The sequence below is a fragment of the Nerophis lumbriciformis genome, linkage group LG10 (assembly GCF_033978685.3).
Source record: "Nerophis lumbriciformis linkage group LG10, RoL_Nlum_v2.1, whole genome shotgun sequence".
NCBI lineage: Eukaryota > Metazoa > Chordata > Actinopteri > Syngnathiformes > Syngnathidae > Nerophis > Nerophis lumbriciformis.
Genome location: NC_084557.2, coordinates 10538145 through 10565910, shown reverse-complemented (window position 1 = coordinate 10565910; position 27766 = coordinate 10538145). Strand labels below are relative to the sequence as shown.

Here is a 27766-nt window from a genome sequence, read left to right as displayed (position 1 = left end):
GTTGCCTTGCCTATATATATATATATATATTTGAGGTAGATCAACTCGACTTGGTCATTTAAAAAGTAGTTTGCCTTCTGAAAAAGTGTGGGCACCCCTGACGTAAACCATATACAGTAAGACACAAATGTCGTTGGCCATTTTTTTTGTTTGTATTTTGGCAGAGAGGATTTTGCGAGTATTTCTTTGTGTAATGTTTTAATCCAGGATGTGTTTATTTTTGTCTTTAGAACGTTTCACGGGCCAATAAAAAGTTAGCAGCGTGCCGCACACCTAGATGTAACATAATGCATATACTACAGGATAAATTCAATATGCAATGCAATATAAATGCAATCAAATGAAACAAACCTCCTGGTGTCATCATCCTGGCTGCGTCCTCTCTGTGAGCGAACCCACTGCTCGAGCTGCTGCATAGAGTTGGTCCTACTCAGTGTCCGGTCTGGCTCATAGTTGGGACTTGGTTGATGGGGAACGCCATCGCCATCACCTGCTTCCCCCGCTTCCCCCGCTCCATTGACCTGCGGGCTTTGGTGTAAGCCGTCTATCTCCGGCGGGCTCCTCGGTGTTGCAATTTTGACCGTGACAGCAGCTGCTTGGGCAGGCTGCAGTTTGATACTGTTGATCTTGGTGAGGGGGCGATCACGGTCTGCACCGTCCTTCTGGAAGCCATAGCGCTCGGCATCCAGCTGCTTCCTGTCCTCTTCTGTGGCGTGCTCGCGGTCCGCCTCACGGTTGCGCTCGTTGTTTTCAATTTCAGGCTGTGTCAAAGTTGGCCTGTGATTGGCCATGTGATTGACCTCCCGCGGTCCACACTGTTCCACTTTTAACTTGTCCAACCTGGCAAAGGCAGACAAAGTAACACAAATATGTGAGCTCACACGCACAACGACCAACAACTCATAATTATTTTAGAACAGATGGATGCGATTATTATTCAACGTGATCAAATAAGAGTGACATAGTACAAATGTAGAATCTTTTCCTAAACCTCTACATCAGAGGTGTCAAAGTCGTTTTCACTGAGGGCCACATCGCAGTTATGTTTGGCCCCAGAGGGCCGCTTCTAACAGTGAATACTATTATTACACATTTTTTATGCATTTTATTAGTAGATTTTTTTTAAACCAAAATGTAAAAAAATATGGTAAGTTGCAATAATAACCTCAAAATGTAATATATATTATTGTAAATGGAAAAACAGTACTGCTGTTTTTATGGTAAAAAAAAGGCAATTTTGCTGTAAAATGTACATTTGTTTTTTTATTGTAAATTAAAAAAATATGCAATTTTACAGTACAATTTTGTCACCTGAGCTGCCAGTTTGTTTGTTTTTTACCGCAAATCAACAACTGCAGATTTTTCAGTGTATTACTGTAAATGCCCAAACGGCACCGCAGTTTATTGCAGTAAAAAAAGTAGTTTTTTTTCATTTAAGAGAAAAATGCTGTAAAAACACAGTAAATTTCACAATTGTACCATGAAAACTATTGCTACTTCTACATTGCACAATTTGATGGATAACTTGCTTTGAAATCATTGTTATTAGTATTCATTTCTATTTTAAAAATGGGTTGAATGATTGCTAATATATTGTCACATAATTAGACAATATTTAAGTTAACATAATTTGCCATTGCAGGGAGTACATATATTTTTTAAGAAAGTATACATTTAGGAAGAAAAGTTACAGTACTTTATTGATGCATATTTGCAGGCTTTCGAGGGCCAAATAAAATGAAGTGGCGGACCATATCTGGCCCCGGGGCCTTGAGTTTGACACCTGTGCTCTACATAGTGAGTTTTGAAACAGAGAAGGTGCAAAGAGGCGGTGCACAGCGTTTCTTCCAGCTGGGACCAGGCGTGTAAAAGGGAATGTGATATCTCCAGTTAAAAAAAATACGGGCTCTGCCAGAGCACGTCTGAAAGGTGGTGCTCAACCTCTAGTAATCCATTTGTGGCGCTCTACAAATATATACTTCTTTAGGAGGTCTTCAAGGGTAATTGACACCACTACTCTGTGGCCTTACGTGCACTCAAGGTCACATCTTTAAAGACGACCAAATTCCTCTTGGCAGAAGGACTTACTGGGTCAGCAACCAGAATGCATTTGGAGAAGCATTCCTTCACAGTTTGCACTTCAATGCCTTCTTCCAACTTCCAACTTCTTTGACAACAGTAAGCCCATAAAAACATCTAATGTCATTTCACACTCAGGATAGAAGTGTGTGCTGTTACACTTTTACACTGTCATTCAGTGAATTTAGGCTCTATGCTCAGCTTGCGACAAAGCACTTTATCATTACGCCTACACGCTGCCTGTGCTGAAGGGCATTACAGAGGCAGACTGCTAAGTAACATTTAACACAAACTTGGAAGGACTCATTTCTACTCATGATTTAGCAAAGCTCTACCACGCATTGTGCATGTTGAAATGCCCAAAGCACATGACATTTCTTTGTTTGCTTCTCCTTAACTGTAATTACCTATGTGAATAGTAAAGATTAAGGAAGACCTTCTACTAGGGCTGGGCGATATATCGATATACGAGATATATATATACACACATATGTATATATATATATATATATATACATATATATACACACACACACACACACACACACACACACACACACACAGGTAAAAGCCAGTAAATTAGAATATTTTGAAAAACTTGATTTATTTCAGTAATTGCATTCAAAAGGTGTAACTTGTACATTATATTTATTCATTGCACACAGACTGATGCATTCAAAGGTTTATTTCATTTAATTTTGATGATTTGAAGTGGCAACAAATGAAAATCCAAAATTCCGTGTGTCACAAAATTAGAATATTACTTAAGGCTAATACAAAAAAGGGATTTTTAGAAATGTTGGCCAACTGAAAAGTATGAAAATGAAAAATATGAGCATGTACAATACTCAATACTTGGTTGGAGCTCCTTTTGCCTCAATTACTGCGTTAATGCGGCGTGGCATGGAGTCGAAGAGTTTCTGGCACTGCTCAGGTGTTATGAGAGCCCAGGTTGCTCTGATAGTGGCCTTCAACTCTTCTGCGTTTTTGGGTCTGGCATTCTGCATCTTCCTTTTCACAATACCCCACAGATTTTCCATGGGGCTAAGGTCAGGGGAGTTGGCGGGCCAATTTAGAACAGAAATACCATGGTCCGTAAACCAGGCACGGGTAGATTTTGCGCTGTGTGCAGGCGCCAAGTCCTGTTGGAACTTGAAATCTCCATCTCCATAGAGCAGGTCAGCAGCAGGAAGCATGAAGTGCTCTAAAACTTGCTGGTAGACGGCTGCGTTGACCCTGGATCTCAGGAAACAGAGTGGACCGACACCAGCAGATGACATGGCACCCCAAACCATCACCCAACCATGCAAATTTTGCATTTCCTTTGGAAATCGAGGTCCCAGAGTCTGGAGGAAGACAGGAGAGGCACAGGATCCACGTTGCCTGAAGTCTAGTGTAAAGTTTCCACCATCAGTGATGGTTTGGGGTGCCATGTCATCTGCTGGTGTCGGTCCACTCTGTTTCCTGAGATCCAGGGTCAACGCAGCCGTCTACCAGCAAGTTTTAGAGCACTTCATGCTTCCTGCTGCTGACCTGCTCTATGGAGATGGAGATTTCAAGTTCCAACAGGACTTGGCGCCTGCACACAGCGCAAAATCTACCCGTGCCTGGTTTACGGACCATGTGCTCATTCATAGTTTTGATGCTTCAGTGACAATCTACAATGTAAATAGTCATGAAAATAAAGAAAACGCATTGAATGAGAAGGTGTGTCCAAACTTTTGGCATGTACTTTATGTATTTGCAGCCTTTGCTCAACACTTTGTTGATGCATCTTTGGCAGCAATTACAGCCTCAAGTCTTTTTGAATACGACGCCACAAGCTTGGCACACCTATCTTTGGGCAGTTTTGCCCATCTCTCTTTGCAGCACCTCTCAAGCTCCATCAGGTTGGATGGCAAGCGTTGGTTTTTATCCAGGATGTCTCTGTACATTGCTGCATAATCTTAGTCTAGTCAGGGAGGTGACCAAGAACCCGATAGTCACTTTGTCAGAGCTATAGCATTCCTCTGTGGAGAGAGGAGAACCTTCCAGAAGGACAACCATCTCTGCAGCGAACCACAAATAAGGCCTGTATGAATAGCAAAATAGCTTGAGCCCTGTGACTGGTCTATGTGGACAATTCAAGCCTCCCGAAGCCAACGAGTTCCAGAGAGAGAAAAAAGAGCAAATCAGGCTTTGAGGAAAGTATTTTTGTGTCGGAGCCATTGAATATCTATTCTTTATGATCTCTTCAACTTAATTGTTGTAGTTTAATAGCCTCAGTGTTATTTTAGAGTAGTTTTGGGAGCTCTAAAGACTGCATGCACTGCAGACTCATAGTCAAAAAGATGGAGTTCAATGGGTGTTTTTTTTATCTTCACTTTTATCTTTTTCATTTTAAATGCCAGTTATTGTGATAGTCCATTTCCTCTATTCCTACTGGCCAGGTGTGGCCTGTATTAATTTGACACCAGTGGTCTAAATGCCTTAAATTACCATTACAGTAATAACAGTAAACTAACAATATTGCTTTTCAACAATTTCGATTTCTTAAAGGGGAACATTATCACCAGACCTATGTAAGCGTCAATATATACCTTGATGTTGCAGAAAAAAGACCATATATTTTTTTAACCGATTTCCGAACTCTAAATGGGTGAATTTTGGCGAATTAAACGCCTTTCTATTATTCGCTCTCGGAGCGATGACGTATCGGGAAGCAATCCGCCATTTTCTCAAACACATTACAAACACCGAGTCAAATCAGCTCTGTTATTTTCCGTTTTTTCGACTTTTTTCCGTACCTTGGAGACATCATGCCTCGTCGGTGTGTTGTCAGAGGGTGTAACAACACGAACAGGGACGGATTCAAGTTGCACCAGTGGCCCAAAGATGCGAAAGTGGCAAGAAATTGGACGTTTGTTCCGCACACTTTACCGACGAAAGCTATGCTACGACAGAGATGGCAAGAATGTGTGGATATCCTGCGACACTCAAAGCAGATGCATTTCCAACGATAAAGTCAAAGAAATCTGTCGCCAGACCCCCAGGAAAAGAGAGCGGATGAGGGTATGTCTACAGAATAAATTAATTGATGAAAACTGGGCTGTCTGCACTCTCAAAGTGCATGTTGTTGCCAAATGTATTTCATATGCTGTAAACCTAGTTCATTGTTGTTAGTTTCCTTTAATGCCAAACAAACACATACCAATCGTTGGTTAGAAGGCGATCGCCGAATTCGTCCTCGCTTTCTCCCGTGTCGCTGGCTGTCGTGTCGTTTTCGTCGGTTTCGCTTGCATACGGTTCAAACCGATATGGCTCAATAGCTTCAGTTTCTTCTTCAATTTCGTTTTCGCTACCTGCCTCCACACTACAACCATCCGTTTCAATACATGCGTAATCTGTTGAATCGCTTAAGCCGCTGAAATCCGAGTCTGAATCCGAGCTAATGTCGCTACACCTTGCTGTTCTATCCGCCATGTTTGTTTGTATTGGCATCACTGTGTGACGTCACAGGAAAATGGACGGGTGTATATAACGATGGTTAAAATCAGGCACTTTGAAGCTTTTTTAGGGATATTGCGTGATGGGTAAAATTTTGAAAAAAACTTCGAAAAATAAAATAAGCCACTGGGAACTGATTTTTAATGGTTTTAACCCTTCTGAAATTGTGATAATGTTCCCCTTTAAGTCAGTCTACCCCAGGGCAGCTGTGGCTACAAATGTAGCTTACCACCACCTAGTCTGAATGTGCAGTGAATGAATAATGGGTTCTCACTTCTCTGTGAGCGCTTCGAGTATCTAGTCGATAGAAAGGCGCTATATAAATCTAATCCATTATTATTATTATTAACTGCATTATAGTTAGTTTGTGATAAAGTATAATATGTAAGATGTCAAACTAGTTTAATAGTGAAGTCCTGATCCCATTTTTTTTGCCTCAGATTCGAGACGATTTTGAGTCCCGATTCGATAACATCCATTTTCCTCCATCATACATTATATCACTTGAATTTATTTTCACATAAAAAAAACGCAGATTTGTAAGATGTGGCCACTTTCATTTGATTGTATAGTAGTAGTGGTAGCAAATACGGTCAACTTTCTCTGTTTTTAGTTACGTCGAGGCCATATTGGGGCCTGTGCACATTTATACTGCAGTCTGATAAAGATCACATTTTACTTGCAAATGTAAACAGTCAGCTGGGAAAAGTCAGATTTCGAAAAAAATCTAATTTGGGCCACTTTGGCCTGCAGTGTAAACCTAAGTCTTGGGGAAAAACGCCACAATTGGGGGAAAATTCCCAACGGCTCGTTTGGGGAAAGTATGAGGGAAGGGAAGATTGTTTTAGAAATATCTCCACCATGCTTCCATGGTTTGATTTTAGGAAGATCCCAAATACCAATAGGTAACAAAATGTGGCTTTGAATAAGAGGCCCCCTTTAAATAATCCTATTTCACATTAAAGTCTCATACTGTCAGGAAGCAGGACAAGGCAAAATGTTGTAATTTTTCCAGTGTTGAAGGGAGTTTAAAAAAACTTTTAAAATGTATTTTATATATGAAGTCAGATCAATGTGCAGGATGCTTTGCTTCCTGGAAAGTACATTTTGTACATTCCATTTCCTCTGTGCACAAATGGCACCGATACAGCGGAATGGCTCTTAATGACTAGAGTACATTAGTACGTCTTCAAACCTTTTGACGGGCTCTGAGTGGACGAGAGCTGCATCCGTCATCACTTTCATCCAGGACTCCATCTCTTTGGCTTCGTCAGTGCAAAAGTAGTATGTTCGCATGTTGGGATGTGTCGCCTGTCATGACAATGAACAAGTGTCTGAAAGAGAGAGAAGACGTGTCATTTTAATTAACAGCTAATTCAAATAATGGCTTAAACAGGCTACATCAGTCCTCCCATTACGCAAATATGAAGAGAAATGGTGGTGAGAATATACCGTATTTTCCGGACCATAGGACACGCCGGATTAAAAGGCACACTGCCGATGAGCGGGTCTAGTCAGGTATATTTTCATACAAAAGGTGCACCGGATTATAAGGCGCATTAAAGGGGTCTTATTATGATTTTTTTTTCTAAATGTAAAACACTTCCTTGTGGTCTACATAACATGTAATGGTGGTTCCTTGGTCAAAATGCTGCATAAATGATGTTTTACAGATCATCTTCAAGTTGCTTTCTGACAGCCGCTTCAGGATGCGCCGTTTAGTGGGCGGTCTTATTTACGTGGCTCACCTTCGACGGCGTCTTCTCCCCGTCATCTTTGTTGTTGCGGTGTAGCGTGCAAGGACGGGAGTGGAAGAAGTGTCAAAAGATGGAGCTAACTGTTTGAATGACATCCAGACTTTACTTCAATAAATAACGGAGCAGCATCTCCTCATCCGTGACCTTATAAGTAAGAACTCTACGCTACTTCATATTAGAAATGTTAACAGTGGAGGATGAATGTCCCGTAACAAGAAGATTGGAGAAAAAGAAGACGATTGTTGACTACGCTGACTACAATGGCGGCTGCGCACAAATTTTCAGGACTTATGCAGATCCCAAATACACATCAGCAGGTGCCAGAAGGTAACAAAAGTTGGTTTTGCATAATATTGCAAAACAAAACGGCAGTTAATATGTCTACAAATGGGTGCCATTTTGCAGTCCTTATACACACACCATAATAATAGTCGTATGTTGACAATCCATCAAGCGGTGCGGCTTCATAGCTTACCAAAGTCGTACTAAATCATTTTGACAGATATTTGAGCGCCGTGTGTAATGTTCTTTATTCTCAATGGAACATTTAAAGTTGTGGTGTTGGTTACTGGCGTCATCTTGCAGTCTACACGTATCTCTTATGCGTGACTACCATCTAATGGTCACACTTGTCATTACACCATGTACCAATTAAAATAGCTTCGAGGTCGGCATCCACAACCAGAATTATTCCGTACATTAGGCACACCGGGTTATAAGGCGCACTGTCGATTTTTGAGAAAATTAAAGGATTTTAATAGTCCGAAAAATACGGTATTACAGCTGTAAATCAACCTACACTTACCATGCTGTGAATCACATTGCAGCGCGGCTGGTCTAATGCCTCGCAGCCAGCAGAGCAAGAGAGAAAGAGAACAGTTAGTGAACAACCTTAATATCCCTATTCTCCGCTTCCAGAATAAAGCGCCACTACCACAGTGTCTAACAACATGATGCAGAGAATTTAGAACGAATAATGTGCATTCAAGAAGTCCTGCCCTGATCTGCTCTTGTATTCCCCTTGTTACCCCAACTGCCTCTTAAAGCATGTGGCAAGGTTAAAAAAGAAGTGTGGTTGGAGCCCATCGACAGACTCCTTGGTGTCTGTGTTTGGTTGTGCTTGGCAGGAGAACTCGTTGACTCTCAAGTTTATGAAGAACCCAGAATCCAAACTGTGAGCTCTTGAAATATGACTGCTTCCATGTAACTCAGGGCTTTCCCGATCATCACATGACTTTGATTACTACGTTCTGAGTATCTGTGACCGCATTAAAGGTCTGCTTCCATTTGCTTCGCTGTATAAATGGTAGTTCTCCTCAGCACTCATCCCTGAAATGTTTGACAGTGAAAGCACTGACCTTGAAGGCATACTTCCTGTTGATGTGATCATCCACAGACAGCATGGATATATGAAAGCTTGGTAGGAGGATGCTGCCAAGGATCCCCTCCTCTTTTTCATCTGCAACACAAAAATTGTGTTTAAACATTACAGCAGAAGAGTTGTATGTGTGTTGTTTAAAGGGGTGCAATTATCATTTTAATGTACATTTAAAACACTTCATTGTGGTCTAGAAAATATGTATTGGCTATGCTTTGGCATACATTTTGTTCCAAAGTCACATTTATAACCTGCTTTTTCAGTCTGTCTGCAAAATGTTTGAGTCTGTAGATGTTTCCTGATAGCAAATAAAACCATGAAGTATCTTTTAAAAACATACCGTATTTTTCGGATCATAGGGCGCACTGGAGTATAAGGCGCACTGCCGATGAGCGGGTCTATTCAGGTTCTTTTTCATATAAAAGGTGCATCGGATTATAAGGCGCATTAAAGGGGTCATATTATGATTTTTTACTATATTAAAAACATTTCCTTGTGGTCTACATAACATGTAATGGTGGTTCTTTGGTCAAAATGTTGCATCGATGATGTTTTACAGATCATCTTCAAGTCGCTTTCTGACAGTCGCTTCAGGATGCGCCGTTTTGTGGGCGGTTTTATTTACGTGGTTCACCTTTGGCAGCGTCTTCTCCCCGTCATCTTTGTTGTAGCGGTGTAGCGTGCAAGGACGGGAGTGGAAGAAGTGTCAAAAGATGGAGCTAACTGTTTTAATGACATTCAGACTTTACTTCAATCAGTAACGGAGCAGCATCTTCTCATCCATGGATCACTAGTGCAGTGTCGGAAATGTGTCCCGTGAAAAACCGTCCGACCGGAACTCTCTAAGATCTAAAGTTCCTTGGGTGAATAATGTAAACTCACTACACTGGTAGTTTTTTAGCGCTTCCATTGCGAGCTATAAATTAGAACTTTACGCTACTTTATATTAGAAATGGCAACAGCAGAGGATGAATGTCCCATAACAAGAAGGTAGAGAAAAAGAAGAAGCTTATCGACTACGGCATCAGCACGGACTACAGTGGCGGACGTACGCAAATTTTCAGGACTTATGCAGATAGCAAATACAGATCAGCAGGTAAGAAAAGTTGGTTTTGCATAATATTGTGAAACAAAACGGCAGATAATATGTCTGCTAATGAGTGCCATTTTGCGGTCCTTATACACACACCATAATAATAGTAATACGGCCGACAATCCATCCAGCGGTGCGGCTTGAAAGTCATACTAAAACATTTTGACAGATTTTTTTTATTTTTAATGTTCTTTATTTTCAATGGAACATTTAAAGTTTTGGTGTTGTTTACTGGCGTCATCTTGCAGTCTACACGTATCTCTTATGTGTGACTACCATCGACTGGTCACACTTATACCATGTACCAAATAAAATTGCTTCAAGGTCGGTAAGCACAACCAGAATGAATCCGTACATCAAGCGCACCGGGTTATAAGGCGCACTGTCGATTTTTGAGAAAATTAAAGGATTTTAAGTGCGCCTTATAGTCTGAAAAATATGGTACACTGTTTAAATATATGTCTTGAAGTCGTCACCACAACACGGTCGAAAATAAACTTCCAAAACGTATAGATTCCCCTGGTCAGAACAGTAGTTACACCTGCACACTTGCCAATCGTTTTAGAGCGGCAAAAAACAGCTGCTTAATTTTGCAGCATTTATGTCATTGCATGTAGCACACTGGCTGTATTATGCCATGCTTGCCAACCCTCCCGGATTTTCCGGGAGACTCCCGAAATTCAGCGCCTCTCCCGAAAACCTCCCGGGACAAATTTTCTCCCGAAAATCTCCCGAAATTCAGGCGGACTCAGGTCCATGAGGATCTGAGTCCATGAGGACCTGAGTCCGCTAACCCACAATATAAACAGCATACCTGCCCAATCACGTTATAATCAATCAATCAATCAATCAATCTTTATTTATATAGCCCTAAATCACAAGTGTCTCAAAGGGCTGCACAAGCCACAACGACATCCTCGGTACAAAGCCCACATACGGGCAAGGAAAAACTCACCCCAGTGGGACGTCGATGTGAATGACTATGAGAAACCTTGGAGAGGACCGCATATGTGGGTAACCCCCCCCCTCTAGGGGAGACCGAAAGCAATGGATGTCGAGTGGGTCTGACATAATATTGTGAGAGTCCAGTCCATAGTGGATCCAACATAATAGTAAGAGTCCAGTCCATAGTGGGGCCAGCAGGACACCATCCCGAGCGGAGACGGGTCAGCAGCGTAGAGATGTTCCCAGCCGATGCACAGGCGAGCGGTCCACCCCGGGTCCCGACTCTGGACAGCCAGCACTTCATCCATGGCCACCGGACCTGTGCCCCCCCCCCCCTCAAGGAAAAGGGGAGCAGAGGAGAAAAGAAAAGAAACGGCAGATCAACTGGTCCAACAGGGGGGCTATTTAAAGGCTAGAGTATACAAATGAGTTTTAAGATGGGACTTAAATGCTTCTACTGAGGTAGCATCTCTAATTGTTACCGGGAGGGCATTCCATAGTACTGGAGCCCCAATAGAAAACGCTCTATAGCCCGCAGACTTTTTTTGGGCTCTGGGAATCACTAATAAGCCGGAGTTCTTTGAACGCAGATTTCTTGCCGGGACATATGGTACAATACAATCGACAAGATAGGACGGAGCTAGACCGTGTAGTATTTTATACGTAAGTAGTAAAACCTTAAAGTCACTTCTTAAGTGCACAGGAAGCCAGTGCAGGTGAGCCAGTATAGGCGTAATATGATCAAACTTTCTTGTTCTTGTCAAAAGTCTAGCAGCCGCATTTTGTACCAACTGTAATTTTTTAATGCTAGACATAGGGAGACCCGAAAATAATACGTTACAGTAGTCGAGACGAGACGTAACGAACGCATGAATAATGATCTCAGCGTCGCTAGTGGATAAAATAGAACGAATTTTAGCGATATTACGGAGATGAAAGAAGTTTTAGTAACACTCTTAATGTGTGATTCAAACGAGAGAGTTGGGTCGAAGATAATACCCAGATTCTTTACTGATTCGCCTTGTGTAATTGTTTGGTTGTCAAATGTTAAGGTGGTATTATTAAATAAATGTCGGTGTTTAGCAGGACCGATAATCAGCATTTCCGTTTTCTTGGCGTTGAGTTGCAAGAAGTTAGCGGACATCCAATGTTTAATTTCATTAAGACACGCCTCCAGCTGACTACAATCCGGCGTGTTGGTCAGCCTTAGGGGCATGTAGAGTTGGGTGTCATCAGCATAGCAATGAAAGCTAACACCGTATTTGCGTATGATGTCGCCTAGCGGCAGCATGTAAATACTAAAGAGTGCAGGGCCAAGAACCGAACCCTGAGGAACTCCGCACGTTACCTTAACATAGTCAGAGGTCACATTATTATGGGAGACGCATTGCATCCTGTCAGTAAGATAAGAGTTAAACCACGACAAGGCTAAGTCTGACATACCAATACGTGTTTTGATACGCTCTAATAAAATATTATGATCGACGGTATCGAAAGCAGCGCTAAGATCAAGAAGCAGCAACATAGATGACGCATCAGAATCCATCGTCAGCAGTAGATCATTAGTCATTTTTGCGAGGGCTGTCTCCGTAGAGTGATTTGCCCTGAAACCGGATTGAAAAGGTTCACAGAGATTGTTAGACACTAAGTGTTCATTTAGCTGCTGTGCGACAATTTTTTCGAGGATTTTCGAAATAAAGGGAAGGTGGGACACCGGTCGGTAGTTTACCATGAGGTCAGGATCAAGGTTAGGTCTTTTGAGCAGAGGATGAATAACCGCTTTCTTGAATGCTAGGGGAACAGTGCCTGTAACATAACTGTAGAATGATGGAGGGCGAGTTCTTGGTTTCTTATGTGGGTTTATTGTTAGGCAGTTTCATTAACGTCCTCCCAGCGCGGCAACAACACACAACAACAGCAGTCACGTTTTTGTATACCGTAAAGCAGTTGGTCTGCCGTAAAGAGCAATATTGTGACACTCTTAAACAGGACAATACTGCCATCTAGTGCATTTGATGAAAGCACTTTTGTGCGTGCCACACAGCAATGCATCATCAGAGAGGGTGTTCAGCATGGTTCGAAAAATAGTGACAGAGAATAGAACAAGGATGGACAATTCAACCCTTAACTCAACAATGAGTAGATGAGTGTTATGTGTGTGTATATGTGTAAATAAATGAACACTGAAATCCAAGTATTTATTTTATATATATATATATATATATATATATATATATATATATATATATATATATATATATATATATATATATATATAACAAAATAAACATATATATATGAAATACTTGACTTGGTGAATTCTAGCTGTAAATATACTCCTCCCCTTTTGGCCACGCCCCCAACAACGCCCCCGTCCCACCCCCCTCCCCCCGAAATCGGAGGTCTCAAGGTTGGCAAGTATGTATTATGCGCATGCCAAGATTAGACGAAAACAATACTTTATGAAACCTTTGTGGGGGTTTTCGGAGTGTGAAAGAGGGGGAAGGGCTGTTTGACATTGTCAAAAATAAGTACATCCAACTCGCTGTGATGTAACAACGTAGCCAGACTGCATAACCCCATCATACAATACTGCATGAACCTTATGATTTGACGCTTTGGCATGAACACAAATATTCCACAACAATTTTAAGTCAGAAAAGACCAAATTCATCATAGGTCCTCTGTGAGTGTTAACAAAACTTTTTAAAGAAATACAAACTTAGTAAAAAAAACAAAACATATGTGCATGCAGTTACACAGTGCAGTTAATGGCAAAGATGAGCATTGATTCCAAGTCCTATGCCGCTCTAATCCTCATTAAGTTTGCAGACGCGGCTCCACATTAACAATAAAGCACTCGCCACATGGGGGATTGCACATTGAGCTCAGCGTTTTAACAAAATAACTCAACCTCCCATCTTGATGCCTGCAATCTGCTGCACACACCAGACAGTGTGCAAGACAACAAAACACATATTCAGCGCATCCAATGATGTGAACGTCTTAAGTGTGCTGCCTGGCTCAGAATTTTTTATTTTTTTGGGGGGACAGGAAGCAGCAAGTTTCACCATGAAAGAACAAATATTTTGTAAAAGAGTGGAACATGAACTCGGCTTGGCATTTATGGTGGTTAAAGGCAACCTCGCAGAAATGTTAAGAGTGATGACAACCTTCTGCGGAATGGGTTTATTTGACAACATCAGACCTTCTCCAACTACCTCTAAACCTGTATTTTCCAAAAACCACGTAGCAACTCAGACATTTACTGGCTCTAAGTTAAGACCGAGAGAGCCTGAGTGCAGTCCAGTTGTCGGATAATCACAACAGAGAGCAGTTGTTTTGGTTTTGATGGGGAGGAGAGCTCATGACCACTCTATCCGATATCTGCTGATGGATACAATTTCTCAACATGCTCATCTGAGTAAATCCTTTGGAGCCGCAGTTTCTGCCTGTGGCTTTTGTTGGTCAGTGGGCGGAAAGAAGGCAACAGGATTGTCAGACATGGGAAACAACACAGACTTGATGTCATCCTGATCAGTAGAATGAATGGGTCTGCAATAATTGAGCGAGCAGAATCAGCATCACTGGGATAGGGCTTTCTCTGTATTCGTTGTTTGGATACTTGACAGCATCACTAATTCTAACTAATAATTTGTTTTTCGATAGGGAAGTTCCGCGATAAAATATAAAGAATCCAAGTGTCCATTTGAGAAGTACTCACTTTTTCCAGTTGATTAATGAAAAGGCCTGATTCATATAAATTAATGAAACAACCCTTATAGCAAAGCAAGCCTTAATACTACAGTGGTGCTATGTTTTCATTAGTACTCACTTCCAAAAGTTCTGACAAAAACAGAATACATTTTTCCCATAACAAATATTGTAAATCAAATTAATCTGTCTCAGACACCCATACATAACATTTATACATACATACATACATATATATATATATATATATACATACATACATACATATATATATATATATATATATACATACATATACAGTATACATAAATATATACAGCATATACATACATACATATACATATATATTTATATATATACATATATATTTATATATATACATATATATATATATATATATATTTTTTTTTAAAATTATTATTATTATTATTATTTAGTAACTATAGTTTCACATTCATAAAACAAGGTGAAACCAGAAAATCATTAAACAAACATAGGACAAATGAAATGAGTGCAACTTCTATGCTCGATGGTGGGTTATTTTGCAGTCGTATTAAAAAGAATGACAGAATGACTGATTCACAAATACAGGGTATTTTTGTATGGGCCCTCAATTCCGTAGAAAGATACATTTGGCTGGCGTTAATCAAGACGGTTTACAAAAATGTTGGTAAACAATTCTGTCTAAAACCGAGGTACCACTATATTAGTATTTGTTAAAAATAACAGGGTAAATAGTTTTTATTTATTGTAATTTTGTAACAATTCTGTTATATTAACTCTCAGTCACGGCAGGTGAGAGAGGGACACTGTGTTGAGGAAATGAAAGAAACCTTAAATATTTTTAGCGTGGGACAAATGCTTATGTCTCCAATTTTGTCCACACCTGTTGCCATCTAATAACAGCAGAGCGCTCTTAAACGCACGCTGAGACTCTACGCTGCGGAAGTGAAGCGTGGGAAATAAAGTGAAACGAACCGTTCGGCTCCGTTTACTCGGAGGGAACATCTCCAGAGCAAAGCCCGTGTAGTTGCTTTCTGATATGTTTTCTTGAGCCAAACAGAGCTGATGCGTATGCGGCGCTTCTGTTTCCAGGAAGTAAGCAGTGTTGCCTAAGATGCATTAATAATGATACATTTTTGATAATAAAAAAATTCAACGGTATTACAAACCGTCTGGAATTTTACCGCGGTTTACCGTTGCATCCCTTGTACGTAACATGTAAGCAAATACGCCACAGCGTCAATTCTGGTCCTTCAACAATCGCTATTTCTTTGGAATCAAAATATGTATTATATTTATTAGGGATGTCCGATAATGGCTTTTTTGCCGATATCCGATATTCCGATATTGTCCAACTCTTAATTACCGATACCGATATCAACCGATACCAATATATACAGTCGTGGAATTAACACATTATTATGCCTAATTTGGACAACCAGGTATGGTGAAGATAAGGTCATTTTTAAAAAATTAATAAAATAAATTAAGATGAATAAATTAAAAACATTTTCTTGAATAAAAAAGAAAGTAAAACAATATAAAAACAGTTACATAGAAACTAGTAAATAATGAAAATTAATAAAATTAACTGTCAAAGGTTAGTAATATTAGTGGACAAACAGCACGCACAATCATGTGTGCTTACGGACTTTATCCCTTGCAGACTGTATTGATATATATTGATATATAATGTAGGAACCAGAATATTAAAAACAGAAAGAAACAACCCTTTTGTGTGAATGAGTGTGAATGAGTGTAAATGGGGGAGGGAGGTTTTTTGGGTTGGTGCACTAATTGTAAGTGTATCTTGTGTTTTCTATGTTGATTTAATAAAAAAGAAAAAAAAGAAAAAAAGACAAAAAAGAAAACGATACTGATAATTTCGGATATTACATTTTAAAGCATTAATCGGCCGATAATATCGGCCTGCCGACATCTCTAATATTTATTACATATAACCTATTATTATTATTTATTGGGACGGCGTGGCGCTGTTGGGAGAGTGGCCGTGCCAGCAACCTGAGGGTTCCTGGTTCAATCCCCACCTTCTACCAACTTTGTCACGTCCGTTGTGTCCTTGAGCAAGACACTTCACCCTTGCTCCTGATGGGTCGTGTTTAGGGCCTTGCATGGCAGCTCCCGCCATCAGTGTGTGAATGGGTGAATGTGGAAATAGTGTCAAAGCGCTTTGAGTACATTAAAGGTAGAAAAGCGCTATACAAGTATAACCCATTTACCATTTACCATATTTTTGCACTATTGACTAGGGATGCACCGAAACTCGGCCGCAGAAAAAAACCCTGCTCATCAAAACCGGATGTGATTAAGTATTCACTTCTGCTGGCGAGATGCATCTTTTACCCCGTACACAAATGACGTAGCTCGCCCAGAGATGATAGGAGAAAAAAAGTCGCATTCGGGTCGCATTTCCTTTTAGACTGAAATCACATTTGAAAAGATCAGATTCCAATCAGATTGGGATTACCTCCTGATGTGGCCGAATCTGATGTGAAAAGAACAGATTTGAAGCACTTTTGAGCGTTTAGATCTGGGATCTGTATTAGTTAAAAAGTTAAAGTACCAATAATTTTCACACACACACTAGGTGTGGCGAGATTATTCTCTGCATTTGACCCATTACCCTTGATCACCCCCTGGGAGGTGAGGGGAGTAGTGAGCAGCAGCGGTGGCCGTGCCCGGGAATCATTTATGGTGATTTATACCCCAATTCCAATCCTTGATGCTGAGTGCCAAGCAGGGAGGTAATGGGTCCCATTTGTATAGTCTTTGGTATGACTCGGCCGGGGTTTGAACTCACAACCTGACGATGTCAGGCCGGACACTCTAACCACTGTTAGGTCTGGTGTGCAGTGTAAACGGTGGCAAAAGGATTGATGATGGTGACATGGTCAGCTTCAAAGGAATAAATCCATTTTACCTCAACACATTGTTGTTTAAGCCCCATTAATTATTCATCGACAAGAAATGGGTAAGGTGAATAGTAGATTAAGTCTTATGGTGCTTATGTTGATTTAAGTTAAAAGTAATATTCCTAAATGTGTACGCACACAAGCGATAGTTACCAATGCTTTTTGGAATACTGTGAAAAGACAAGCGTTTGTTAATGCCATCAAGAGAAATTCGATTCTTGGGTTTAAGATAGTGAAACCGGGTGGAAGGGGCCAGACTGATTCCTGGATACTTGTTTACTGAATTCAGTGAGAGTGAAACCCATTTTCTGGCTAGGGTTCTTTTTTAAAGGGATGTTTGCAAGCACTAATTCTATCCAGGTTTCTTACACAGCGATTTCAACCATGTCTTAAAGTCTTGTACCTACAGGCTCCTTACCAGAGGGACTTGATTTCAGCTCTATGAAAGTAACCAAAAGAATGGCTTGGGGCTCTGAAAAGCAAAACGTTACAAATAAAACAGTCTTGTTGAAGATGACTCACCTCTGTAATAGAAGAGGCACAAATCAGACAGCACAAACCAGCGCTTCTTCCACAATTTCATCCCTGTACTATCCTGTGAAGACACCAGAAAGACCGGGCACACCATTGGTTTGCAAAGAAGAAGAAATGTTTATCGAACATATTTAGTGCATTTATTAGTGGGCTAAACTGAAAGAAAGAACCCGAACTTTGCTCGGTTTCTGGTAATTATTGGCAACCCTGCAGAAAGGTTTCATTATAGCTGGGTTGCAATCACTTGACCGAGAGGCACATCCGGGCACTTCTAGGTTTCAGCTGTTGGTCTAGAGCAGTGGTTCTCAACCTATTTTCAGTGATGTACCCCCTGTGAAATTTGTTTTAATTCAAGTACCCCCTAATCAGAGCAAAGCATTTTTGGTTGAAAAAAAGAGATAAAGAAGTAAAATACAGCACTATGTCATCAATTTCTGATTTATTAAATTGTATAACAGTGCAAAATATTGCTCATTTGTAGTGGTCTTTCTTGAACTATTTGGAAAAAAAGATATACAAATAACTAAAAACTTGTTGAAAAATAAACAAGTGATTCAATTATAAATAAAGATTTCTACACATAGAAGTAATCATCAACTTAAAGTGCCCTCTTTGGGGATTGTAATAGAGATCCATCTGGATTCATGAACTTAATTCTAAACCTTTCTTCACAAAAAAAGAAATCTTTAACATCAATATTTATGGAACATGTCCACAAAAAATCTAGCTGTCAACACTGAATATTGCATTGTTGCATTGTAATGAATGGAATAGCCTACTTGATTTGATGTTCAGTTTATGAACTTACATTCATATTTTGTTGAAGTATTATTCAATAAATATATTTATAAAGGATTTTTGAATTGTTGCTATTTTTAGAATATTTAAAAAAAATCTCACGTACCCCTTGGCACACCTTCAAGTACCCCCAGGGGTACGCGTACCCCTAATTGAGAACCACTGGTCTAGAGCCCCATTAGGTTACTGTTTATCAACCTGAATAAGTGCAGATTTGGGCATATTTTGAAAGGTTTAGAGGCAAAAAAATAAGCAATCATGAAAAAAATACTTAAAATGGGATGGAGTGGATTTTTACACTCTTAAGAAAAATATATATTTTAAGAATTTATCATCACCAAGACGTTACTGTTCGCTACAACCTCACTTTATTTGACACTGACTGTATTTAGAGAAGAAAAGATTGGAGGCACATCATGTTTTACATCTAAGGGGTCCACAAATTAAACATTAATCCATAAAAGACAGTTTTGGACTTATTTGTGCTTCACTAAGTAAAGTATTTGATTGACATAACGAGTGCCGTGCTCCTGTGATCGTGACTCTAATGAGAAAAAGGAAAAGTTTGTTTGCAGTTGATTTCCTGCTACTAACATTAGTCGCATCTACAATTCATGTCTGAAGTTGTTTTTATGGTGTGAAATTCATATTTTGTCTCATTTAGCTATAGATGTCCCTGTTGTTCAGCAATGTTTGCGAACAATATCAAGATTCACGTTGTTCATGCTGTTGAGCCTAAGAGAGATTTATTCATGAAGATTATTAATACGATTAATGACATTTTCTTGATGCTAACAAATATCACTAAATATGTTATAATGTGGTCATCTGTATATAATAAAGCACTTGGCTTTCCTGCACAACAACAACAAATCTTTTAATATTGGTTAAGAAAATCGACAATAAAAATATGGTGGATTGGACCAACATTCGATTTATTAACATTATGTTTGTTTATTTGCACAACCAGGTCTTTGTAGTTATATTTAGGCATAGCAACCACAAAAGAACACAAACTATTGCGATCTTTTTTTGTTTAGTTCTGCTCTCAAACACTAATATAATAGAGAATAAACTTGATTGCATCACAGAAAGTTTTCTCAAACCAATCACATTTTCAACCAAAAATTTGACAAAGTGATCGCTGCAGACAACAGCATTGTCCGATTGTCCATCCATCCATTTTCTACCGCTTGTCCCTTTAGGGGTCGCGGGGGGTGCTGGATCTCAGATTGTATTCCACAAAATTATGAAAGTACCGTATTTTTCAGACTATAAGTCGCTCCGGAGTATAAATCGCACCGGCCGAAAAGGCATAATAAAGAAGGAAAATATATATATATATATATATATAAGTCGCACTGGAGTATAAGTCGCATTTTTGGGGGAAATGTATTTGATAAAAGCCAACACCAAAAATAGACATTTGAAAGGCAATTTAAAATAAATAAAGAATAGTGAACAACAGGCTGAATAAGTGTACGTTATATGAGGCATAAATAACTAACTGAGAACGTGCCTGGTATGTTTACGTAACATATTATGGTAAGAGTCATTCAAATAACTATAACATATAGAACATGCTATACGTTTACCAAACAATCTGTCACTCCTAATCGCTAAATCCCATGAAATCTTATACGTCTAGTCTCTTACGTGAATTAGCTAAATAATATTATTTGATATTTTACGGTAATGTGTTAATCATTAAGTCGCTCCTGAGTATAAGTCGCACCCCCGGCCAAACTATGAAAAAAACTGCGACTTATAGTCCGAAAAATACGGTAACACAGTATTTTTAAGAGCCATTTCCTTTGAAACACTTTAGTTTTTCCCCTGAGTTTATTACCTTTATGAGCCACTTCTTTCAGGACTCTATGAAAGCTCTTTTTTATCTCTCTATTTGAATGATTGGAACACCCAAGAACAGAACAGCAATACGACATTTTCTGATCAAACTCTACATTAACTCTCACTTGTTTTAATGTTACACGCTCAAGCTGCTTGACCATCGTGTGAATTAAGCTGCAAAGAAGAAAAACGGATGTGACGTCATATGCAACCCAGCAATTAAATACTTTTCAATGTTTTTAACAAACTGGTGTCAAATTGTTTCTTGAATGAACTTGATGAGGTTGGTCAGACTTCACTTCAGTTCAGACTGAATTTAAGAAGCAGGCCTTTCAGTCACCTCACTGGGGGAGGCATTAGATGTCCCCTATGAATCAACTGAAGGCTTACAGGACTTCAATAGCCTCTAGGTTTCAAAGAAGCAAGGAAATAAGTGAAAATCCAGCTTTTATTCTTGGTAGCAGAATTGTATGTCTTCTGCTTGATCTCCATAACCTCGATTGAGCTCTTAAAGAAACAGCAGCTGGCATCTCTACCAAAGGAAGCCATCATGTGCTGAAAGGACGTACCGGGAGGCTGCAATCAAAACTAAATGAGTCTGCCACTTAGAAAGCCTGAGAGTCCTGTCTGGCAAAGGGCCGCCCCAAGCATCCCCTTTTTACCCTGCCGCTGTAAGCGGGAGCCTTGATGGAAGGATTGCTATTCAAACTGTGCTTGTGCTGCCAAAGTAGCAACACCGGACAAAGAAATCCGATCCTGTATGACATCAAATAAGCTTCTTATAACTATGAACTTAATTCTAGCAGGGAAAGAGAAAACTCTTAAGGTGTCTGAATCGTTTTATTACTTAACAGTACATCTTCCAACATGCATCTAATGAGCAATAACAAATTAAAAACACGACCCAAGGCCAATCACTTTTAATTATATGTTATTATCCATTGCCGTTTCATGTAAAACCTTCTAGATAGATCATCGTTGGTGCATATAAAAAATACAGCTTTGCTTACCTGCTTATAAAGCCAGTTCTTCCTAATAACTGGAGCACCGGGATTCCTCCTAATGGAGTTAGATCTCTTCCCAAAATTATGAAGTTTTTTAGCAGGTCTTGGTGCCTACAAATGCAAATGAATATATTAACAAATAATTTATTGATACAAATCACAATGAGGTCATTTTCTAAATGTTACAGTAAAACATGAGTTAGTCTGTTTGCCTTTATTTTTTAAACAGTGGCAGTACAGTAGTATATTACTTTGTTTTCGCTCCAAAACCCCCTGACAAAGACTGATACGTACAAAAACCGAATACATTTTCCCATATGAGAAAATCATGCAAATCTTAAATCATGCATTCTAGATGCTACATACACATTTTAAAGGGAAGAATTAGAGTTTTCCATGCAGAAAACAATGCGGAATACATATAAATCATGAATGAACCAAATAAACCAACATTTTACCTTAATTGAACATTTTTGTGTAGGTGAAAATGTCAATGAGCTGAGAGGGACCACACTTAAGATGTCTTATTAGAATTCATAGATATTTGGGACTCGCAACTCCTTTTGGCTCTACGATGACTTATTTTACAGTCGTATTTAATAAAAAAAAAGCAAAAACTGAGCCACCAACACATTCTTTGTTTGGGCCCTCGATTCTGTAGACTACAGTAGTTTGTTTTTGTCATATGCTAAACGAGACAGTACCGTATTTTTCGGACTATAAGGCGCACTTAAAATCCTTTCATTTTCTCAAAACTCCACAGTGAGCCTTATAACCCGGTGCGCCTAATGTACGGAATAATTTTGGTTGTGCTTACCGACCTTGAAGCTATTTTATTTGGTACATGGTGAAATGATAAGTGCGACCAGTAGATGGCAGTCACACACAAGAGGTATGTGTAGACTGCAATATGATGGCAGTCACACATAAGAGATACGTGTAGACTGCAATATGACTCAAGTAAACAACACCAACATTTTATATGTTCCATTGAAAATATAGAACATTACACACGGCGCTCAAAAATCTATCAAAATGTTTTAGTACGACTTTGGTAAGCCGTAGTCGATAAGCTTCTTCTTTTTCTCTATCTTCTTGTTATGGGACATTCATCCTCCGCTGTTGCCATTTCTAATATAAAAGTAGTGTAAAGTTCTTACTTATATCTGTCAGTAAACTCACCATGAAAGTGCTAAAACATACCGGTGTAGTGAGTTATATTATTCAACCAAGGTTCCGGTCGGACATTTTTTTCACAGGACACATTTCCGGCGTTGTTGTTGCACTAGTGAGCCACGTTATTGATTGAAGTAAAGTCTGAATGTCATTAAAACAGTTAGCTCCATCTTTTGACATTTCTTCCGCCCCCGTCCTTGCACACTACACCGCTACAACAAAGATGACGGGGAGAAGACGCTGTCGAAGGTTAGCCACGTAAAAAAGACCGCCCACAAAACGGCGCATCCTGAAGCGACTGTCAGAAAGCGGCTTGAAGATGATCTGTAGAACCACCGATACATGTTATGTGGACCACAAGGACTAATAATATGACCCTTTCAATGCGCCCTATAATCAGTGTGCCTTTTCTGTGAAAATAGACCTGACTAGACCCGCTCATCGGCAGTGCGCCTTTTAATCCGGTGGGACCTATGGTCCGGAAAATACGGTATATAAAAACCAGGGCTATTTTCTGGGGGGGGATTTTCTTTTGAAAAACGAATCATTCCATGCTTGTTACTCACTCTTGCTGCTGGGCTGGCTTGGTTTGCGGCGCAGTCCGAGCCGCCTGTGTTGTTGGAGGTCTCACTCATGGTGCTGCGTGGCTGTTCCTTCTTCTCATTCACTGGTACTTTGGTGGCAGATCTAAACATTCAAAGAAGAGCACACGTATTCAACTATTAACTTCTAAATTGGACTTTTCTCAGTATGCCGCTCAGAATAAAAACAACAACTCCCACAAGGTCACTGCATACATTTCCAGTAGTTTAATAATGTTGGGCAGACATAATGAATTTCAGCCAAATCGGCATGAACCATGCCGTAATGCTGTTATATGAATCTCATAATCCATAACACATTCACAAAAACCTGTCATTGAGTAGCGCACCATGTAAATCAAGTTGTGTCTGGCCTATGGGGATGTCCTACATTCTTTTGGAGGGGAATAATGGTGTAATCTAGTAGAAACATGACACCACAGTGCAGCAGAAGCACTACAGCAGTGTGTAAAGTGTTTTACAGTGTTTCAGGTCACTGAACGAGTGTGCTGCAAACTCAATTTGACTCAAATAACTGGCGCATTTGACGCTGGTGACCTAAACCAATTCAAACAAAACAATAATTAATCACCGTACAAATACTTTTGCATTCAATGCCATGTAGCTGAGACAGTCAAATCCCATGCTGTCATAATCAAGGTGCAAAAACAAGTCTTCTTTTCAAAGAAAAACATTGTTCAATGGAAAAAAAAGGCAGGCACCACTGACACAAGGCTTAATCTCATGCAGCACAGCAACATATCTGACATGGACAATTGACGTTTCAAAATAATCACGTTTTCTTACCTGCAGTTTCGGATGCAGTTATGCCGTCTGTTGTTTTGAGATTATAAAACAATGAGTTATTGCATTTTATTGTTAAAAGTCCGTTGTCCAAATCATGAACTGAGTTCCATTCGGAGTTGCAGTCCTGTGATGGACAAGTGGCTGACTCACGCTCTCTGAATCGCAGTGGACATGATTTCCCGCTCTAAAATAGCTTCCTATGAAAAGTGATGAGTGGCCTCTAAGACGTGCCTCCTCCAGCTAATGAACTCGGAGGATTTGCTGCACTTGCAGGGAAAAGTAAAATGGCAAGTGAACCACGAGCAAAGTTGTGACGACTTATCAATTAAAAAAGTGTGCGAAGGCCAATGAGAAAAGAATGATTCGGTGGCATAGATAAGGCTCTGTATGATGCTCATTCATTCAACAATAGAACATTCCTTTGCTTCTGATATTGTGTGTGTGTTTTATTTTGTGGATAGTTAATTTGAGCATTAGCAGTGAAATTGGCATCAGAAGACACAAATAACCATTGTGTCTTGAACCATGTAGCAATGAAATATTAACTAAATGGGTGTCATGCCCGCATGGATTGTGGTCAACCTTGTTCCTCTAATTTGTGTGACTACAGGTTTACATGAGTCATTTTGGGGTACCTTCAATTAACAAAAAAAGTATTAATACATTTTAATTTAGGCGTCAATTGTCTGATTTGGGGGATCTACATACCTATGTTTCCAATAACAGGTTGCTGACCACAACATTTAATGTCATCCTGTCCAGCTATTTAGGCAATTCATATTGGCACCCCTGCATTTCTGTCAGATAATGCACCACTTCTCCCAGAAAATTGTTCAAATTACAAATGCTTTGGTATTCACATGTTTATTTATTTTGTTTGCATTGGAAAAACGCAAAAAATAAACCCCAAAAAGCCAAATCTGATATTATTTAAAGGGGAACATTATCACAATTTCAGAAGGGTTAAAACCATTAAAAATCAGTTCCCAGTGGCTTATTTTATTTTTAGAAGTTTTTTTCAAAATTTTACCCATCTCGCAATATCCCTAAAAAAAGCTTCAAAGTGCCTGATTTTAACCATCGTTATATACACCCGTCCATTTTCCTGTGACGTCACATAGTGATGCCAATACAAACAAACATGGCGGATAGAACAGCAAGGTATAGTGACATTAGCTCGGATTCAGACTCGGATTTCAGCGGCTTAAGCGATTCAACAGATTACGCATGTATTGAAACGGATGGTTGTAGTGTGGAGGCAGGTAGCGAAAACGAAATTGAAGAAGAAACTGAAGCTATTGAGCCATATCGGTTTGAACCGTATGCAAGCGAAACCGACGAAAACGACACGACAGCCAGCGACACGGGAGAAAGCGAGGACGAATTCGGCGATCGCCTTCTAACCAACGATTGGTATATGTTTGTTTGGCATTAAAGGAAACTAACAACTATGAACTAGGTTTACAGCATATGAAATACATTTGGCAACAACATGCACTTTGAGAGTGCAGACAGCCCATTTCAGGCGCGCTAAGAACATATATTTTTCCACGATTTCAGCACTCAGGTTAACCATACCTAAATAGACACAAAATACTGCATTACACAAGACTACCCGAATGTACTCGAATGATTGAAAAAAATAAAATGTTTTTAAGCTAAATTATTGACACAGTTTATGTATAATAATTTACGTAAAACCGCGAGTAATGAATAAAGTTTTCATCAATTAATATATTCTGTAGACATACCCTCATCCGCTATCTTTTCCTGAAAGCTGATCTGTCCAGTTTTGGAGTTGATGTCAGCAGGCCAGGGAAGCTAGGGTCGATATTCTTCTCTTGATCATCTTCGGTGGCATAAGGGACGGTTGCCATCTCTGTCGTAGCATAGCTTTCGTCGGTAAAGTGTGCGGAACAAACGACTGACCATTTCGTCGGCTTTCCCCACACCCTCGTATTTTGAACAAATTTCGTCCAATTTCTTGCCACTTTCGCATCTTTGGGCCACTGGTGCAACTTGAATCCGTCCCTGTTCGTGTTCGTGTTGTTACACCCTCCGACAACACACCGATGAAAGTGAGAAAATGGCGGATTGCTTCCCGATGTGACGTCACGTTGTGACGTCATCGCTCCGAGAGTGAATAATAGAAAGGCGTTTAATTCGCCAAAATTCACCCATTTAGAGTTCGGAAATCGGTTAAAAAAAATATAAGGTCTTTTTTCTGCAACATCAAGGTATATATTGACACTTACATAGGTTTGGTGATAATGTTCCCCTTTAACACAAAACTCCAAAAATGGACTGGACAAAATTATTGGCACTTTTGTATTCTAAGCATGTGACACTCTTTTAATTTGTAATTAAACTCACCTCTAGCAAGTATTGATTAATTGATTGAAACTTGTATTAGTAGATTGCACAACAGTACAGTACATATTTTGTACAATTTGTTTAAGTCGGGGTCCACGTTAATCAATTCATGGTACAAATATATACTATCAGCATAATACAGTCATCACACACGTTAATCATCAGAGTATATACATTGAATTATTTACATTATTTACAATCAGGTGCTGGCAATATAGAAATGACACTAGTTAAAATGGAGAAAAGTTGACTCAACCTTTGTGTTGTGTGTACCACACTGAGCATGGAGAAAAGAAAGAAGAGCAAAGAACTCTCAGAAGACTTGAGAACCAAGATTGTGGAAAAACATTGACAATCTCCAGGCTACAACCATCTCCAGAGATCTAAATGTTCCTGTGTCTACTGTGCGCAATGTCATCAAGAAGTTTAAAGCCCAAGGCACTGCAGCTAACCTCCCTGGACGTGGACGGAAGAGAAACATTGATGAAAGACTGCAACGAAGGATTGTTAGAATTGTGTATAAAGAACCTCGATCCACTTCCAAGCTGACATTTTTTTTGTGTTGTTCCAATGCAAACAAAAGACAAACATGTGAATACCAAAGCATTAGTAATTTCAACCATTTTCTGGGAGAAGTGGTGCATTATCTGACAGAAATGCAGGGGTGCCAATATTTTTGGCCATGACTGTAGAGGCCCATACAGTATCTGCTGTACAGATTTGCTTTACAGAAGGCAAAGCTCTCGGTCTACCGAGCTATCTACATTCCTACTCTCACCTATGGTCATGAAGTGTGGGTCATGGCCGAAAGAATAAGATCGCGGATACAAGCGGCTGAAATGAGTTTCCTCAGAAGGGTGACTGGCATCTTCCTTAGAGATAGGGTGAGAAGTTCAGTCACCCGAGAGAGAATCGGAGAAGAGCCGCTGATCCTTCGCTTGGAAAGGAGCCAGCTTAGGTGGTTCGGGCATCTCATGCGGATGCCTCACGAGCATCTCCCTAGGGAGGTCCTCGTTGCACGTCCCACTGGGATGAGACCTCGGGGCAGGCCAAAGACCAGATGAGGGGGATTACATCTCCTCTCTGGCCTGGGAACGCTTTGGGATCCCCCAGGAGGAAGTTGCGAATGTTGCTCTGGAAAGGGAAGTCTCGGGGTCTCTGTTGGAGCTGTTGTCCCCGCGACTCGATTCCGGATAAACGGTTGAAGATGGATGGATGGATGGAAGTGTCGGATACTTCTCTTGTTGCCATATT

At 39.9% G+C, this 27766-nt stretch overlaps 1 protein-coding gene across 6 annotated transcripts in view; it reads right to left on the bottom strand.

The window, feature by feature from the left end:
- LOC133612660 (pleckstrin homology domain-containing family A member 5-like) overlaps positions 1–27766 on the bottom strand; it is a 237311-nt gene that overhangs the window by 48367 nt on the left and 161178 nt on the right. For 5 of the 6 annotated variants that reach the window (XM_061970286.1, XM_061970282.2, XM_061970281.2 and 2 more), the window contains exons 5-10: positions 23318–23438; positions 21582–21686; positions 17911–17983; positions 8681–8781; positions 6761–6876; positions 352–840 (exon numbers count right to left, since the gene is read on the bottom strand). In XM_061970286.1, the coding sequence (XP_061826270.1) occupies positions 352–840; positions 6761–6876; positions 8681–8781; positions 17911–17983; positions 21582–21686; positions 23318–23438 (1005 nt within the window). Of the gene's footprint in view, positions 1–351; positions 841–6760; positions 6877–8680; positions 8782–17910; positions 17984–21581; positions 21687–23317; positions 23439–24052; positions 24167–27766 lie in introns of those variants that run through there. The other variant, XM_061970285.1, reaches the window with a different exon arrangement.